This window comes from Poecilia formosa, unplaced genomic scaffold, assembly GCF_000485575.1.
Source record: "Poecilia formosa unplaced genomic scaffold, Poecilia_formosa-5.1.2 Scaffold122, whole genome shotgun sequence".
NCBI lineage: Eukaryota > Metazoa > Chordata > Actinopteri > Cyprinodontiformes > Poeciliidae > Poecilia > Poecilia formosa.
The window spans coordinates 161778-179728 of NW_006800061.1; the positions used below are offsets into that span (position 1 = coordinate 161778).

Consider the following 17951-nt stretch of genomic DNA (forward strand, 5'->3'; position numbering starts at 1 on the left):
CTATGTATTTTAAAACTAATATAATTTTTTTGTAGATTTTACACAAATCTTTTTAATCAGTGAACTGACAAATCACAATAATGTATTGAAATTGGTTAATTATGCTTAAACTGTAGAAAAAAATAATTTAAATAATGTAACGTCAACGTTTAGTTCCAAAATGTCTTTAAAAATGTAATACTGAGAAACAATTTGTGTTTTATCATCAAAGTGACTGAGAAATTATGAAATACAACTCCAAAAGCTATTCTATGCAGACAGTTTCTTTGCAGTTTGCTTCTTTATTTAATGTGTCTGTTATATTCATTTGCCAGTACCTGATACTTAAAATGCTAATGTGCAAATGCCTAACTTCATTACTAGTCACACATTAACACAATAATTTGAAAGAATAAGTCATTCCACTTTTACTTTTTGAATAAACCTTTGATCAATAGAGAAACAGTGCTTGATCAATGAGCTATTGATTGGCTAAGCAAATGTCAACACATCAGAAATTCTTCCACTCAGTTATTATCTGAGTTTAAACAAGTTAAATCAGTCAATTTTGACCTGGAGGTTATACAGAACAAAGATGCATCATTGAGCAGAGATGTACACTTTCCCACATACTCTGTTTCAGATGTTTACAGCTTAGAGACTTTCTTCAGGCCCATCTCTCCAATGTGACAGACAAATTGGCCACCAACAAGGCTGTTGTTTCTTATCTCACAACCATCATGAAAAAGCCATAATATCCTTTATTTATGGCAAATTATGCTGAGAAACGAATCAAAATCTGTATGGGAGATATGATCAACTTTTCAGTTTTAGATGATATTTGAGATTCAGTTCCTACTATTATAATTGTGCAGGCTACTCTTACAACTGCAATATGAGATATTAAGCTCAATTAACCAAACTCAGTCAGCCATCTGCTAGGGTTTAAATCCTTACCATGACTCTGACACTTAACCTTTTACTTTCTCTATTTTGAATACTGTGGGTGAGCAAGTATAGTTTAGATGAGATGAAGACTGTTTCCCTGCTACACAGACTCTGTGGAATTTAAACATCACACCAGCCTTGGTTACGATGTAAAAAAAAAAAAAAGCGCAGGCAACTATAGCATCGTGAAGATCCCTAACTTTCCATGGTACAGGTAGATGTGAGTCGGTATCAGGTAACAGGTTTGGTGTGAAACAATCTGGAGGAGTCACTATTTGTATATTTATTGCCACAACTGCCACTGTTTTTTTTGTTTTGTGTTTTTGTATGTCTTGGTGCATATATATATTTATCCACTGGAATGGGGTTTTGATTCTGAACATTTCAATTTTAAAGAAATAAAAAGCTCTAAATAAGAATAAATTCAGTAAACAAAGCAATCACTCAAGTTTAATAATTAGTTTTGATTGACTAGAATGCCACTTAAATTGGCACTTTCCAAACATTCAAAACACTGTAAAATAATTTGAAACGCAAAGACTAAATATAATTTATTAATAGTGTAAATGCAATGTAATTAGCCACAAGGTAAAACAAAGTATATTACATGTTTGTTACATATATCAATGGAATTATAAACAGATTTACATTCCGACTCTTGCTGCACTCTTAGACATCCTTGTGTTTTAAGGCTATAGACTTAAATGTGGAGTATGATGACATCACGCTCCTTAATATCAACAAATAAAAAATTAATAATGAGTCATTTATGTCACTGGTGAGAGTAAGGCGAGCTCTGTGTTCACCTGAAGAAGAAATTCATTTCATTGCATCGAGTGATGTTACCTAACGGATTCTACATGCTACATTTACACAAAAGAAAATGTAAAAGTGTTTCTGTTATTTGAGAATGTCACCTGTGTTTCTTGGCACTATTTAGAAAAGACCACAGGTTTGTTTGTTCTGATGCCATCAGTGTGGGACCTATTGCATAACTTTGCAAAAAAATTTACTGCAGTTTTCTAATAGTCATGATTATTTTGCAGTGGTGTTTGAATTTATTGGTTTGTGTACCTTTTTGCTGCTAACATAAGCAGCAGAGTTTATAAAAATATGTTGGAAAAACAACTGTGTACAAGAAGAGTGGAGCAAAGCTACCATTGCCCTTAAATCTGTTTGCATGTTAATTGAAATATTCAGGTGAAAAAAGTCAGGGAAGGTCATCCACTTGGTGCGGGAGAGCAGTTGTTCTCGGACCTGCTTTGCCGCTAGACTTGTCTTTCCCTTTCATGAAAAAGGTAAGCAGCTCTCCTTTTCCCTTGACAAATATGGGCCCTCTTCGAATGAAGCGGAAGCCGTATTCCTTCAGGATGTCATAGCAGTCCTCCACCACCTGATGGCAAAACAGGACAGATATTTACATGAATGCTATTCTGAAAACCTAAAACTTTCAAACTTATAGAATGTTGCATCGGTTTATTCAGTTGTCACTATGCATGATGATGGGAGTTTATAAAACCGGAAAAAAACCTTATAAGTGTTTCCTTCAAAATGGTATTTAGCTTGTGATCACCCATACGTAAAGAAATATTTAAGGGTTTAGATTTAGCTTTACAGTTAAGATCGTTAATATTTGACATTTAGAAATGATGGTTTAAGGTTAGGGAAATGGTGGGTGGTAAAGGTAATTTGAAAATCAATTGTCCCATTCGACATTGAAAGATGTCTGTCTATGTTTGAGCTACCTGGATGTTGCCCATCACACCAGTTGACTCCATTCTACTGGCCACATTGACTGTGTTACCCCAGATGTCATAGTGAGGTTTACGGGCTCCAATTACTCCAGCCAGAACAGCTCCTTTATTCAAACCTAAAGGAATCGACATGAAAAGATCGTAACGTGTGCAAAGACTCAAAAAGAGAGGCACCTTCTTCCAGGCTCACTGACCGATCCGTAGCATGAAGTTGTTGAAGGATTGCTTGTTGAGGTTATCAAGAGTGACCTTCATGGCCAGGGCAAAATCTGCCAGCTCAGACAGGTGCTGCCAGCGTTCAGTGAGTGACTGGTCTTCTGGCTGTGGAACAACAGAATGCAACTTTGTTGTGTTAATATCACTTTGTGTGGCACAAATTAGAGTATGTAGATAAAAACAAGACAGGATCACACCTTACGGCTGCCATATCCATTGGTGTTGCTTTCGGGCGTTAGTCCAGAGGCAGCCATGTATGTGCTTCCTATCGTCTTGATCTTTGTGATACACCTGAACTCATCTCGGTCCAATAACTGGTGAGCAAAAGAGGTATTTGCTATTCTTAATTTAGGTGTTACAGAAACAACAATAAATCTATCCATCCATCCATTACTCCGTCTGTTGACTATTCCCCTTTATCATTGCATTGTTGCAGGGTACAAAAACATTTTTTAATATAGTTCTCTGATCACGTGGTTACATTCATGTGATCGTGAACGTAACCATGATCGCATGATCCATAACCTAATTATTTTAGGTTTTGGATAGTGCATCTCAAAACCCTTCTTTGTCCATGGTGAAAGGACTGCACAGCATAAATGATGTTTAAATATGTGGGATAGGGTGGGCCATAATCCAGGATAACTAAGTAAACACATACACGCTAATATTCGGTTAAGTATCTCACAACACAATCCTGAGAATCTGCCTGGAGCCATCTCCCAGGCTGCGAAATATTTAAATCTGGACAATTTGACCTCTCTTCTTAGCATAAAGGGTAGAGGTCATTTGAATTGTTTGGCTTCATGGCATGGACTCGTTGCTTAAGCATGATCCATAACTGTTCCATATGGTTGAGGTCAGGGGTCAGTCAATAAGCTTAATGTTAATCCTGTGGTATTATTGTCCTGCTCAACACTCAGTTGCGTCCAAGTTTTATCCAGTTATTGGTTGATATAAGGTGAGGCTGTATAGTTTAAAGGTTCCCTAATTTCATTATTTTATATTACTAAGAAACATGTTAAATGCATCAGTACCACTGACAGCAAAATAAACCCTTGTCATGATGTCACTACCACCAGATTGCTTGACAATCCGCATATAATTTCGATGTGATTCGACTCTACTATTTATCCACAAAGCCTTTTCATTGTGGCTACAGAGATTATGGCGTTAAATAGGAGCATTTTAGTCTGTATTTCTAATAAGTGATTGTCAAAAATCTGTGCAAAACATTTGCCAGGACCTTTTTTCATTGCTAAAAAGTATACGGTTTCTCTTGAACTTTATAAAACACCTTTTAACAAGCTTTAGTGGGGCTGCATGTACAGTTTTGACCCTTTATGAAATGAGTAGAAATCCACTGTAAATTCAAACCTGTGCAAGTAAAAACTTTTTTACTGTTTGGTCATTGAACCCCTGGAAAAAAAAATAAAATAAAAAAAAATATGCAAACAGATCATTCGTGACCATTATGATAGGAGGCCACAACTCACACTGTCAAAATCTGAAATGATCTCATTGAGGATCCTGAGACACTCGATGCCTCCGTTGTTGATGCTCTCTTCGGTGTAGAAATCAGAAAAGTTTGGAATGGAGGCAAACATCACACCAATTTCATCGTAAGACTGACTGTACAGCTCCTGCAACAAAAATAATTACATTAAAGTAACTAGTGCTGACTTTTATGACAATGCATATTTTTTTTTATATTTCAGAGGATTAAATATGTAATTATGGAACAAACCACAAGATGGCACTGAAATGCAATGGATTGCATAGTAATAGGATCTAAGCTCTTTTATAACACATTGATTGCGTTTCAAAAGAATGGCAAAAAAACACAATGTAGGTAAAAACAAACATGTTATATTCCCAAATAGGTTGGGTGCACTGCAGGATGCATGCATTGAAAAAAAAAAAAACAAAAACAAAAAAACTTTCATTTATTTCTATTAAAATGATCTGTTAGTTTTGTTGTAAGCAAACCAACTCAGATCCATCATGCCATTGATTCATTAGATTCTTACACACATTTACGCAAGGAAGAATCTTCAACACATATTCCGTGTGGCAGTTTGTCATAGTTATTCATTGTATTCCACTTTTTGTTTTTTCCATTGTTAGGCTAGTGATGAGTTTCACCTTGAGCAGCACTTTGATTGACTATTTTGTCATACTGTTGTTTTAAATGTGCTTTGGAAATAAACTTGAACTTGACTTGGCTTGATTTGTACCTCGTCTCTCATTTTAGTGCCCAGAAAGTGTTTGGCCACATGCTCTGGCAGCATGTTGGTCACCAGTGCCTCGTTCCAGCGCCTCATCTCGAACACCCGCTCCTTCTGGTCATGAACCCCAATCTTCCACAAGAACAGCTTCCTGGACTGACGCTCCAGCTACACAAATGCAAGTTTGGTAGAAGGGAAGTCATAAAACAAGAATATTTTTGAAATCAGTAGTGAAAGTGTCGTCGAGTGATCCCCTAGTTTTACTCACATGGCGAGCAAAGACGTAAAAGCTTATCATCATGACGATAATCATCATTGTCATGAGATACTTTGATGGCACTATGGATGTTCTGAAAATACATGGAGAGGGCCAACATTAGAAATGACACATGCACACCCCACTAAAAATCCATAGCAACATGCAGGCAAAAAAAAAAAAAAGTCTTGCATTAATATTCCCCTCTTCCTTACCTGTAGGAGGCAAACTGTATAAAATCATACAAGTCGTATATGTCACTCCAGCTGTAAATATTTACTGCTCCTGTTGCTGTGACAACTAACACCATGAGGCCCAGTTTGATCAGGTGGCTGACCTGAACCAGCATGGCGGTTGCGATGAGTGACATCACAGCCATGAAGCTGTAATACTTTGGATTTTCCGCACAGCCTCGGTCGCCAAGAGACTCCAGCATCGGGCCAAAGGTACTGTTAAAGAGCCTCAGTGAAGGCGGGACACAACTTAGCTGGAAAAATCAAAGATACGGAGAACATTGGCAACAGGAGTAACGGGTGTTAATTCATATAAAAAAATGTACTGAAAAACATTAAATCTTCTGACACTAATTACTTTATATTCTTTATGTTACAAACTAAAATACTGTCAGAAAGACATTAAATATATTTCAAAAAGCAATAAAAAAATTGAGCTGAAAAAAAAAACAAACAAACTGTAGAAGTGGATTAAAAACTTCATTGTAAGTTTTACTTGGGACATGATTCCACCACAAGTAGTTATGGGATAATGAGTTTATTTCCTTCCCCTGCGGAAAAGGTAATTACCGCCCTAGACCTTAGTCACTGGTATGTGTTTACATGCAAAGCCATTTTGGGTGTTATCCCAGCTGAGGCGACATACCTTTTAACAAATTAATGTGAAACTTACAATCTGCGATTACGTCAGTAATGCAACAACTGAACTAGATGAGAAAGTATTTAGGTTTTTGGCATCAAATGTATGAACTAAATAACAAATTTAGCTACTGTAAAATTGTTGGAATCCACCTCATTTGTGTGCAAGTGATTTTAATACAAACAATTCTTAATATGCTTCATCTTTTGCTGCTAAATGTAATGTATTTATGTTGCTGTCCTCTGGCCCAGCTGTCCTGATCTAAATGGGAATAACTCGAATAGATAAATGTTATAAATAGCTCTTATTTTTTATTTTTGCAAAAAGATCAAATCTGTGTATACATTCATGTCTGCCATTGCACTTTCCATTGAGTTGTCCTGCTTCTGAGAAGTCATTGAAAAATACATTCAACCCTTACACTGTTTTTGCCCCAATTTGTAAAGTATAGGGTTTATTTTGTGGTGTTTAGGTTTCGAAATATTAATATTAATATTCCTGGTATTGCCCAGTAGCAAATTCTAAATCAAGTTGCAACATTACACGCACACAGTTACATGTTTTGAGGAAATAAGAAGTTCATGATTTTAGGGGCTCTTTGAAGATGGGCTGTCATCCATGCCTGTCCACCAAGACACAAAAATGAAGGTTCATTCTTGCATCTACGTGACAAAACTCAGCAGTGTGTGTAGCAGGTTTCCCTGTGAGGCTGTGACAAATTAGGCAGCAGGCAGCGAGACAGACAGCTAATGGACTCCACTGGGAGCATGCAGTGAAAAGTGTAGCAGGCAGTGATAACCTGATGATGGGAAAGTGGAAACTCACTAATGGAAATCAGCACACACACACACACACACACACACACAACACAACCGCTTGGAATGGTGACATTTTTCAGTTCTGAATAAATGGAGATAAAAGTGTACAACATAAAAACGGATTCATTCCTTTGATCGCAACAGTCAGCATTCATGGAGATTCTGCGTTTGTCAAGATGTCCTTCGGTCTTACCATGTCGGCTATTACGGCCATGGTTAGAACAAATATGGCTGCCATGGCCCACGTGTTCCGAGCCCACCGTGTACGGTCGATCCACATTGAGAAGGAAACCAACCTCTTAGAGAACATCTGTAACAAGCAAACCATAAATAACACAAATCAAGAAATGGAAAAATTGAAAAGGGAATTTTCTGTCTTTACAGTAAAAAAAACAAACAAAAAAAAACAAAACAAAGAGGCTTGTGGTTAAGAATGATTAATAGATTAATGCTTAAGTTCTCACCCTAGGAAAGATTGCAGCTAGGGAGCAAACTGTGAGAATAAGCAACAACAGCTGGCCAACAGCGAGAGTCACGTAGTTCACAACCAACCTGGGTAAAGAACGCATGAAACTATTAAAATCACTACAAATAAATTGAGAATTAGATGCTTGCAACAACATTCAGCGACTAAACACCAACTCACAGCGGGTCAATAAACACTTCCATTGCTGTGATGAAAAAGAGCACAATGACACAGCAGCTGAAGGCCGCGCCACTTCTCTTCTCCTTCTCCGAGGAGTAGTGCTCCTCTAACTTTCCATCCACAAAGCGCAGTGAAACGGGGTTGATTTGATCCTTCATTCTGTTTCAAAACAACACAACTCAACACCGGATACTGGGAGGTAATGTATATAAAAAATGGCATCCGCATAGGGAGGACAAACATGTCACATGTTTGCTTTAAAAGTTCACTAAATAATTGATGACGCAACTTACATTTGCTGAGATTCTCTGTCCAGAAGTTCCTGCTGCAGTCGTCTATTGATTGCTTGTTCGTCAGCCATTTTATTTCTCTGAGATTATTTGCAAACAAAACAGAAATAAAATGTGCATATAAGGTTATCAAGTTACCTCATAGATTTTTTTTAAAATTATTTTAATGCCAAGGTCGCGTTCAGCATTAGCTTTGCAACAAAAAAGTAGACAACAAAAAACAGACATACAATTTTATCTACCTCCTGTTTAGGACTAGTCAGCATTGACTGAGGTGAGACTGTGTTCCCATTGGTTATCGTTGTATTGATCACCTGATTTGAATTTCTGCTGGTCAGTGCCCCAGGTGTCTGAGGTATAAAAAAAACAACAAAAAACAAAAAAGGGATATTTATCTATGACATTAAAACCAATTGTTGTTTATTTTCATCTTTACTACAGGCTAGCATCAATGTTCTTTTAAGCTAAAAATAACTTACGGTTCCATTGAGTCCATTTGCTTCCTGTTTGGGTTTGAGAACCAGGTAAGTGTCAATTCCTTTCTCCAGCAGGTACTCGCACCTCTCTCCCCCGTTTCCAGGCTCTACCTCGAATTCCCCATGCAGACTGTCCTTAGTGCTCTGGGAAATGTGCACTCTCCTGTGCAGCGTATAAAAGTTTTAAGACACAAGGAGTTAACTGCTAAGTGTAAGATCTTATTTTTATTTTCCTACCCAGGGATTCCTCCAGACTCCATCTTATTGGCCACAGTGACATCTGTTGACCAAACGTCAAACTGCCAGCGCTTCTGACCGAGGACTCCGCCGAGCACAGTGCCTGTGTGAACACCCACGCGCATGTCCACGTCGGTTTTTGTCTTTTCGCGCACGTACCTGTTGAAATAGAGGAAGAATTATTTTCTACACCCATTTGACTGTTCCTCACCAAACTCCAATACTCTCATATTGAGAGCAGAACTCTGTACTTCATTTTTTGCTGTCAAATTTCCCCCCTGTTATAAGAGATCATTTTTTACATTATCTCCATATCAGGGAAGCAGAGAACTATTTTCTTTTTCACTTTACATATTTTTCAAAGGAGGCACTACTTACGAAATAGCCTCCACCATTGAAAGGCCCATCATTATAGAGCAAACAGCATGGTCTTCCCTGAAGTCTGGCAGACCACAGATGCAGTAGTAACAGTCTCCAAGAATCTTAATTCTCAGTTGGTGATGTTGCTGCGGAACAACGAAAACATTTAATTTGCAAAAGTCTCTATAAAAAGAGATTGGACATAAAGAAACAATTATTAATACGGGGACTGATTAAACTTGGCGTCTTAGGTTTGTGCAAATTCATAGAAGTTTCAGTGGGTTTTGTAGATTTTTTTTGTGTAGATATATCTATTGAGAATGCACAACCAATGAAAAATTAAAATGAGTGTACAACAGTACATTCTATTCTGATCGAAAAACTGCAGCTACAAAAATAACACACTGACATTTTCAAAATTTAACCTTTCAATGACTGTACTCTGTTGACTGTGTGTTGGGTTTTTATTCAGCCATTGCTATAAAAAGATCAAGGACGCCTATTTTAGGCTAATTTCACAGGTTTTTTATAGGATTTCAGTCTGGACACAAGATGGCGAAGAAGAAAGTGTGATTTTGTTGACCAAAAATGCTTTATTTTTTGACATGCCTTCCATAAACCTGGTTGGCACATAATGGTTATCTTAACATTTTGTCAAGACAAAATAACAACAGAAACGTAAAAGAAGACACAAAGAATAAAATAACCTTGTGGCTAACAATTTGAATAACTTCAAGCAGATCTATAAACAAAGATCTCAGAACAAAGGCGCAAGTATTCTTACTGATCACTGCTTTTTTAGCTGTTGCGCCAGGTTGAAAGTACTGGTAATAAGGCCTGTCAAAAAACAGGAAAAATCAGTCCTTTGTAATAAAAGTAAAAAAAAACAACAAAAATTAAAGCAACAGATTTTGAGTTCTACTGTTTCGTGATCAAGATGTCTAGACAGTTTATGTGAATCTGTTATAACTGTCTTTACTATGGTATCTTCTAAAACCTGGTTATGCTAGTAAGACACTGGGCAGTATTATGCACAGAAGTCATGCACTTCAGAGGATGTTGTTTTACATTCTGGCTGCACATTTGTCTGCTTGCAAATATGCTTGTGTGAATATCAGTTTTGTATTAGTTTGATTATTTGCTTAATTTTCAATTTCCTAATCGAGACAATAACGTCTCCATTAAAGACTGAGAATCGGTGGCTTGTCTTTGTGGCTAGCAGAATCATATGAAATTTTCAACTCCGGAAAGCAGAAGTCATAGACTGCTAAATAAAAAGGACACCTTAAAAATACTTCAGTTGCATTTATTTTAAAAGCATTACTATTGATAAAGATGATTTTGCAACTGGTGATTGTTTTTCTATATTTAACAGTGCAAAGACAGACTTTTTTTGTTATTGTTTGAAGATTAAGATTGTTCTACTGCATACAAAGATTAATTTAAAACACAAGGCCGTAGGGTGCTAATAACTGTTTACAGCACTAAACGAAACATGATTAAGGTAATCATTCATTGCTGATACTCACTGAGGCCAGTTTATCGAAGCGGGCAAACAGTTCGTTGAGCAGCTTCACCAGCTCTTGTGCACTACAGGCTGAGGATAACTGGGTGAAGCCCACGATGTCTGCAAAGAGTATACTGAAACCAAAAGGCATATACAGAGGAGAAACAACATGACCTCCAGCAAGCATCTTTCACTTACAAAAATCACAACTCTTGGGTAGCATTAAAGTTGATTTTGTGAGCCAGACCTGACGTTTTCATGGCGGTACATGTACATGGTGTTGAACTGCTGCTGCTGCTGGACCTCGTTCTGATTGGCCTGGTTCTTCATGCCCTGCAGCATCTCGTCTGCGATATGCTTCGGCAGGATGGAGAGCAACAGTTCCTCCTACATGGGGGGGTGGAAGGGAAAGGGAAGGGTGTGCGTGTTCAATTAACATGAAACAGAAAAAGACGTCTGAGTGCCCAACATGTAAAGCTATTAATCTGTGGTTCTGAAAATATTCTGGTCAGGTTGACATATTTCTTCTCTTTTTTAATCACTAAACATGTCACTTGAGATTTAGTTTGCAACTCTCTATTTTTTTAAACTACAAGGAAGACAACTGTTTTAAAGTTTAAATGTTTTTCAATTTGCTTCACAGATTTCAACATTCAAAAATGTTATTGAGATTTGATGTTACAGACCAACAAAACAGCACAATGTGTTGTACAGTTGTTAAGTGGAAGAGAAAAATAACACATGGTTTTCAAATAATTTTACAAATAAAAAAAAAAAAATTGAAGTGTGATAAGCACTTGTATTCACTGGATTCTGACAAGGCCATTCTAACATATAAACGTGCTTTGGCATTTCTACATAAGTAGATGCAACAGAAACAAAACGCAACACTAAATGTAAAATTGTAAAACTGAATTAAAATAAATATTTGATAAGCTAATCAGCTTATATGGTATGTTGCCCAAGAGACACAAAGCATATCTGCATTTATTGCCCAACAGCTAAGATGACATTATTTTCACAAGTCCCTGATGACTGATCCACTGATGAAAACAACGGCCTGTCTAATCAACCTATTAGCCAGCAGCAGAGGAAAACACAGGGCAATTAAGGACGTTCTGTCATCATCTGATCCATTTGGGCGCAGGTTCATGGGAAAATGCATAAAGAGTGTCTCAATGACGTAAACAATTACACTGTATGTCGGATAAGGTCACAATATTTGGATGAATGATAGGTTACGATTAGGAGGGAAAGCAGTGGCTAAGGTTAGTTTAGGTCTCCTGAAAGTCACATTGTTCTCCTGAGTCACGTTACCTGCTGGGTGCTCTGGTCCTCCAGAGTCAGTTTAACCTGCAGAGACTGACGAGCTTCCAAAAACGCTGTTCTGTACTTCCTGTCGGCCATGTAAAATGACATCACGCCCACCGTGGCTGCACACAGGTACAGCATCACATTGGCCAGCAGCTGAAGAAAAAGAGGAAATCTCATATTTTTCTTCCTGTAGTTAGGTGCTCTCCACCCTTTGTCTGTAATAATATGATAATTTGCTGCTTTCAGCTGAATATTGACGGACTCCTAAACGTGAGAGTCATATATTTTGTTGATGAATGATAAATGCAGAATGTGTACCAGGGTGTATTACAGTTTTGATCAATGAAATATTATAAATAACAAATAAGCACAGAGTCATGCAACATCTAAACTGTTGTGAAATTTTACTTCTCTCTTGCTGCAGTTCGACTGTCACCTTTCGTGACACCTGCATTTCTTTACCTGTCTCACCAGCATGGGCCCCTGGAGATTATCCCCAAACCTTTGAGCCACAGTGACCCCCAGTGTCAGGGTGTGTATCCCACAGGAGAGCGTTGCGAGGAGGACGAGGGGCAGCAGATTCAGCGGTAAGGTCAGAAAGCTGGAGAAGCTGAAGAAAGCCTGCCAGCCCACAGAGTCGCTTGCATCAGAGAATCGCTCGTAGTTCAGTCCCATGTAACACAAGACATGGATGGTGACCATCAGCCACAGCACATATGGCGCCGCTCCTCGTGCCACGGGGGATGTAGGGAGTTTTTGGAACCAGCAGAGCAGGTAGAGAACTACATCCGCTGCCAGCCCCACAGCAGCGACCACCACCATGGCCAGTTTGTCCTCGGTGTACACCACTGCACACATAATGATAATGAAGCTGTTGAAGAGGGCTGCAAATAACACCAAGACCAGCAGGTTCTCTTCTCTCTGCCGACGAAAGTAGTTCTGGTACAGCCTCTCCAAGGACTCGGGGGTAAAGGTAAGTCGCACTGACCAGGGCAGGCAGCGGCAGCAGCCGGACTGGAGGACAGCCACACCCCGGGTATGGCTGGGATCACTGGGAGCCGGTCCTGAATACTCTGCAGAGCACTCGGTGGACTGCTCTGCGTTTGTTGTATTGACACGGTCCACAGACATGCTGCTCATTTAAAGGTACTCCATTGGGTTTCTCCGACGGTATTCCCAAACGTATGGTAAAATCCTCTGAAAAGATGCAAACATTTCAATCAAATGTATATATAAAAAAAAAGAAATCAGTCCCTGGGTGAATATAAATGGATCATAAAAGGTTCTTACCTTGTATGACATTTAGGATCATTTGCTCATTCTTGTTCTTCCCAAACTAAAACTTCATAGTGAAAATATGGCCTGCAGTATCCAAATCCTGTTGAATTTGCAGTAGAAAGGAGCCATGTGCAGCTACCCTTTTGAAAGTAATGCATGTTCAAAACGGGTAAACAGCATCACAAGGTTGTGTCTAAAAACCAGAATCACTTCTCTGATGCTCTTCTGTGCTCTGGTAAGTCCTCTGTTACCTCCCACCCCCAACATCTCCCACTGGTAAACAGCTAATCCTCTGTTACTGTTGTTAAGATGACACTAAAATCTCACAGTCATGTCTTGGGAAATGTGATGTGCGCAGAAGTGAGAAAAAGACAGACGAGGGGGTCTCATTAAGGCACATGACAAAAAAAAGTGTTTTTATTAATTCGCCATCATTTCACAGAAAAATAATTTAAGTCCTGAAAAGGACACAAATACCAATGTTTCCTGGTGGACAAAACTATATGGTTCTTATGACACACAAATACTAAATATCTACACAAAACAAAAAAATATTATCATTCCTCTTTGTTAGAAAAATACTGGCAGCAGCAAAATGCTGGAGTTTGATTCCAGTCGTAGAAACAGATGTAAACTCAGTCGTCATTCAGTCTCTGTGTGTGTTGGTTGTTGATGGTGATTTTTCTAGCATACCACTGAGAGCGCTTCCCAAAGCCAACGCTATAGCCACCAGAACTCCTACGGTCCCCAGCGTCCCCAGAGCTGCCGTGCCTAATGCTGCGGCCCCCAGAGCCCCGGCTCCAATAGGCGCCGCTGCTGCGGTGACCGTCTCCATGCCGATTCCTTTAATTAGCTCCGCCCCTGTGAGAAGCCCCTGCTGTAGATTCACCTTAGTGTGGAACGGACTCTTTGGAGCACCCAAGACGAATGCCCCCACTGCAGTGATTGTCACCGTTACCAGCTCAGAGGTTGTCAGCTGCGTTGATGTCAGTCCTGGAACCTCAAGGGCTACAAGTACACCCAAGATAACGGAACCTAAAAGTACCAATGTTGAATTCCTAGACCCAAATGTTTGCTTGGCTGAAACACTCGCAGCACCCAGTGACACTCCTGCAGCTGTAGTTGCTCCTAAAGCTGCTCCGGAGCAGCTTCTCAGTCCTAGAGCAGGGCTCAAAAGTACAACAACTCTCAGGGCTATTGATGTTATTACCACAGCTCCCACACAAACCTTTCCAGCCACCTCTGGCCCCAGTCCAACCATGGCCACAGTTCCCAGGCCAGCCCCCAACAGTCCCACAGACAGAAATCCCACCCAAAGAACGGACTGTAGAATTAAAATCACTTGTGTTTTTGTGCCTTCTTCTGCCCCACCTGAACCCAAACCAACAAAAAACCCCAAAACTGCCACAAAAACAGAGTAGAAGAAGATCCTCTCCAACAATTTGCACCTGGTTTTAGATCCTGGTTTTGGTGGCGACCTTGCTTTTAGAGCTCGTCGTAGAGCAAAGAGAACGATGATGGTCAGTCCCATACAGAAGAACCCAAGTATGGCACCCAATCGTCCAAACATAACACTGGTGTACAGAGTGGTGAAGATGATTAACAGAGCTGTTGTCATGTCACTGATGTTGGAGTACGAGTACACGATAAGAACCAGAGTACCCTGAACCATGATGTAGATCCAAGGCGGTATGATGCCCTCCAACCCTCCGGTGACGACTGCACCCAATGCGACTGATGACCCGGACATGGCTCCAATCAACCACGGCAGGGTCACTCCTGCTTTATTGAGCAGCTTCAGCACCATGGCACTGAGGAGGAAACCCAGTCCAAGAGAAAGGAGTGCTGATGTAAACACGAGGCATGCTGCCACGACCGCTACACCAGTTGAACCAGCACATCCAGCAGCTCGAGTGGCAGCATTCAGCAGAGTGACGTCTTCAGTCAGAGAGGGCTTGACTGCGTATGAGGCAGCTTGTCCGAACACAAAACCAGCTGCTGCACTTCCGAGGAGGGTCTTCACCACACGGAAGGCACCTAAAAACAAAATTCAGTTATTTTATGCTATTCAAACTACTATTTACTTTCTACATTAAAATGTATATGCTATTCAGAACTGCTTTATGGAAAAGGTATAAATTTATTACCCTTAAAACAACCTCCTCAATAGATCTGTTCACAATATTTTTTTTAATTTTTGTTGATGAATTTCAATAAATAAATAAATAAATAAATAAATAAATTAATTAATTAAGCAGAGTCCTAACTGCTCCAGTAAAAATTTTACTCACTGGTTCACCAGAAGATGTATAAACATTTTTAGATTCTTCATTAAGTGGTTTAAATATCATTTTCATTCGAATCAGATCTATTTACAGGCAAAGGTCCCAGATAACAAAGGAAATTGTTTTTTGTTATTTTTTTCATTTGAACAGGTTTTACTAAAATTGATATTTATTCATGGCAAAAATGGTTTTGTGTCAATAACAGAAAGATAAAAATGCATGAATGATATTTTAATGTGATTGTTATCTGATTAATGAAAATCCTCAAGTATCTAATAATGGCGTTATGTAGCAGAGCTTATATGCAGTGTTTTGAAGGAAGTATTTTTTGGGGGAAAAAAGTCTTTGACATCCATCAGTTTGGAAATGGGACAATAAGCAGATCATCATGAGAGGCATTGCCCACAAATGGGGAAAAAACATTACGCAGTGGTGAGTCCTCCCAGCAAGCCCACCGAAATTAGTCCAAAAACACCATTGGCAGCTCATCCAGATTTGTCCCAGAACCCATGATTGGTCTGGATAAGCTTTGGCCCTTAATGAATGAAATCACTTAAGTTTGAATGAAATCACTTAAGTTTTTATTTTTATAGGCTATTTTTGTCTGAAATAAATATTTTTTTTTTTTACAATTATATTCCACAGGGCATTAATTGTTTTTCAAAACTGGTATAAGTTTTTAACCAAACTGAAAATCTTGTCTTAATTTGTTTGTGAATCAAAATTGAAAGTTCAGGACATTTGGATTGACTCTGGAATTTCATATCTTTATTTTAGACTTGACTTGATATTTGATCGTAAAGATTTAAACCTTACTTTTCAAAACAAAGACACTCATCTGACTCTGTGGTAGAGTTGGTAAGCAACTGATGTGAAGTATTTGCAACTATTTCGCATACAACATATTCAACTAAAACTGATAATCTATAATCAATAACCCATTAAGAATGCTTACAAAGGACTTTGTTCCAAAGTATGACAGTCCTTCCATATTTCTTGTATTATCTCCCAGCTTCAATTTTGTTCAAATCTGTTCCTGTTACTTTAAGATGAAAGTAGAATATGTGTGAATGATTCCACGCTGAAACCTAAAACCAGGAAGTCTGTCTGCCGTACAAAAGAAAAGCAAGCATTTCAGTGGAGCATATCAGTACAGCTGCTGCTCTGCAACTAACACGCCACCAAACAGATCTCATATTCAGCTTTCACTGCGTCTGAGGTTGTGTGTGAAGTTCAGGACAGCGTTATCATCTTACCCAGGCTTGTTTCTGCCATTTCTCCCTGAGCTGTGTGCACCTCACTGACATTACAAGCTCTTCCTGTTCATGGTTAGACGTCAGACGATCTTACGGTGAGAAGAGCCAATCAGATAAAAGATACCAGCTCCTGCCTCTTTACCATGTGACCGCCTCACTGTTGCCCACATTTATATGAATGAACACAATAAACTATTTTCTTTATTAATATAAAATAATGTGCTTAGAAAGGTTTATTCATGATGTTGAGCATCATTACAGTAAGATAAATAATAATTTCAAAATCCAATAAATAAAGTTTGAACTACCACGGCGCGCGTCAGGCAACAATCCCAGTCGGTCATTTCCATACCCTAAATTTTAATTACATTTATAACATACACTTGCTAAAACAATTTTATTGGCTAAATTTTCGAGAACGAATAAACAAATATTCGTAAATATCTCATGTATTAGGGCTTCCCCCTCCCCAACCACCACCTCAAAATAATTAAATAATTGTTTGACAATAATAGAGAACAAGCATGATAAAACCAACAATGTGATTTGATTCCTCATTTTTCACACAGTTTGATTTTGAGTTGCACTAAAATAACAAAATCTTGTCACCTAATGCAAACATGAAACATTGCCTCAAAAGGCAATAATTTACGCACATTACTTGTCATGATACAATACCTTCAGTTGCCACTACATGCAAACGCTGAAAAGGGAGTTTGATATAAATTGTTGGTGACTTCTACCTTGAAACTATTTCCCATCGTTTTTCTCTCTCTAGCCATACTAAGAAGTTATGAGGAAACGATTGTCGTTTCATAGTATTATAGCAGAGTTTACATTATTATGTAAGAATTTTGTTTTAGATTAGGAGAATGTTGATTTTGGTTTTCACAAGTATTAAAAAACCCCAACAAAACAAAACAAGTAAGCAAGCAAAAATAACAAAATAAAAAAACTAAGGGACATTAATTATGTTGCTGTTTTATATATATATAAAATAAATCTGATCCCATTTTATATTATTTCATTCCTAAATGTAAATACAATAAGAAGAATAATTTTTTTAATGCTTTTTAAATTTGATCCGAAAAATTATATGAATTAAAATGATCTATTTTACTTCAAAGACCGCTTTACAAAGCTTGTTTCATTTCAATTTGTTTTAATAAACATTAATAAGCAACATCCAGTCTTCCTTGTTCTAATTTCCGGTGTATGGTCACCTGACAG

At 38.4% G+C, this 17951-nt stretch overlaps 1 protein-coding gene across 1 annotated transcript; it reads right to left on the reverse strand.

The window, feature by feature from the left end:
- Window positions 1-384: 384 nt before the first annotated feature.
- adcy3b (adenylate cyclase 3b) lies at window positions 385-16838 on the reverse strand. Its single transcript, XM_007560933.2, has 22 exons — window positions 16722-16838; window positions 13193-15217; window positions 12365-13099; window positions 11906-12055; window positions 10836-10975; window positions 10611-10722; window positions 9100-9227; window positions 8722-8880; window positions 8488-8647; window positions 8251-8358; window positions 8012-8088; window positions 7719-7877; window positions 7537-7624; window positions 7266-7382; window positions 5597-5868; window positions 5394-5475; window positions 5135-5293; window positions 4394-4540; window positions 3095-3211; window positions 2876-3002; window positions 2673-2797; window positions 385-2320 (listed from the first exon to the last, which is right to left on the reverse strand). The coding sequence occupies exons 3-22, from the start codon at window positions 13040-13042 to the stop codon at window positions 2138-2140; spliced, it is 3288 nt and encodes a 1095-aa protein (XP_007560995.2). The 5' UTR covers window positions 13043-13099; window positions 13193-15217; window positions 16722-16838; the 3' UTR covers window positions 385-2137.
- Between the last annotated feature and the right edge of the window lie 1113 nt (window positions 16839-17951).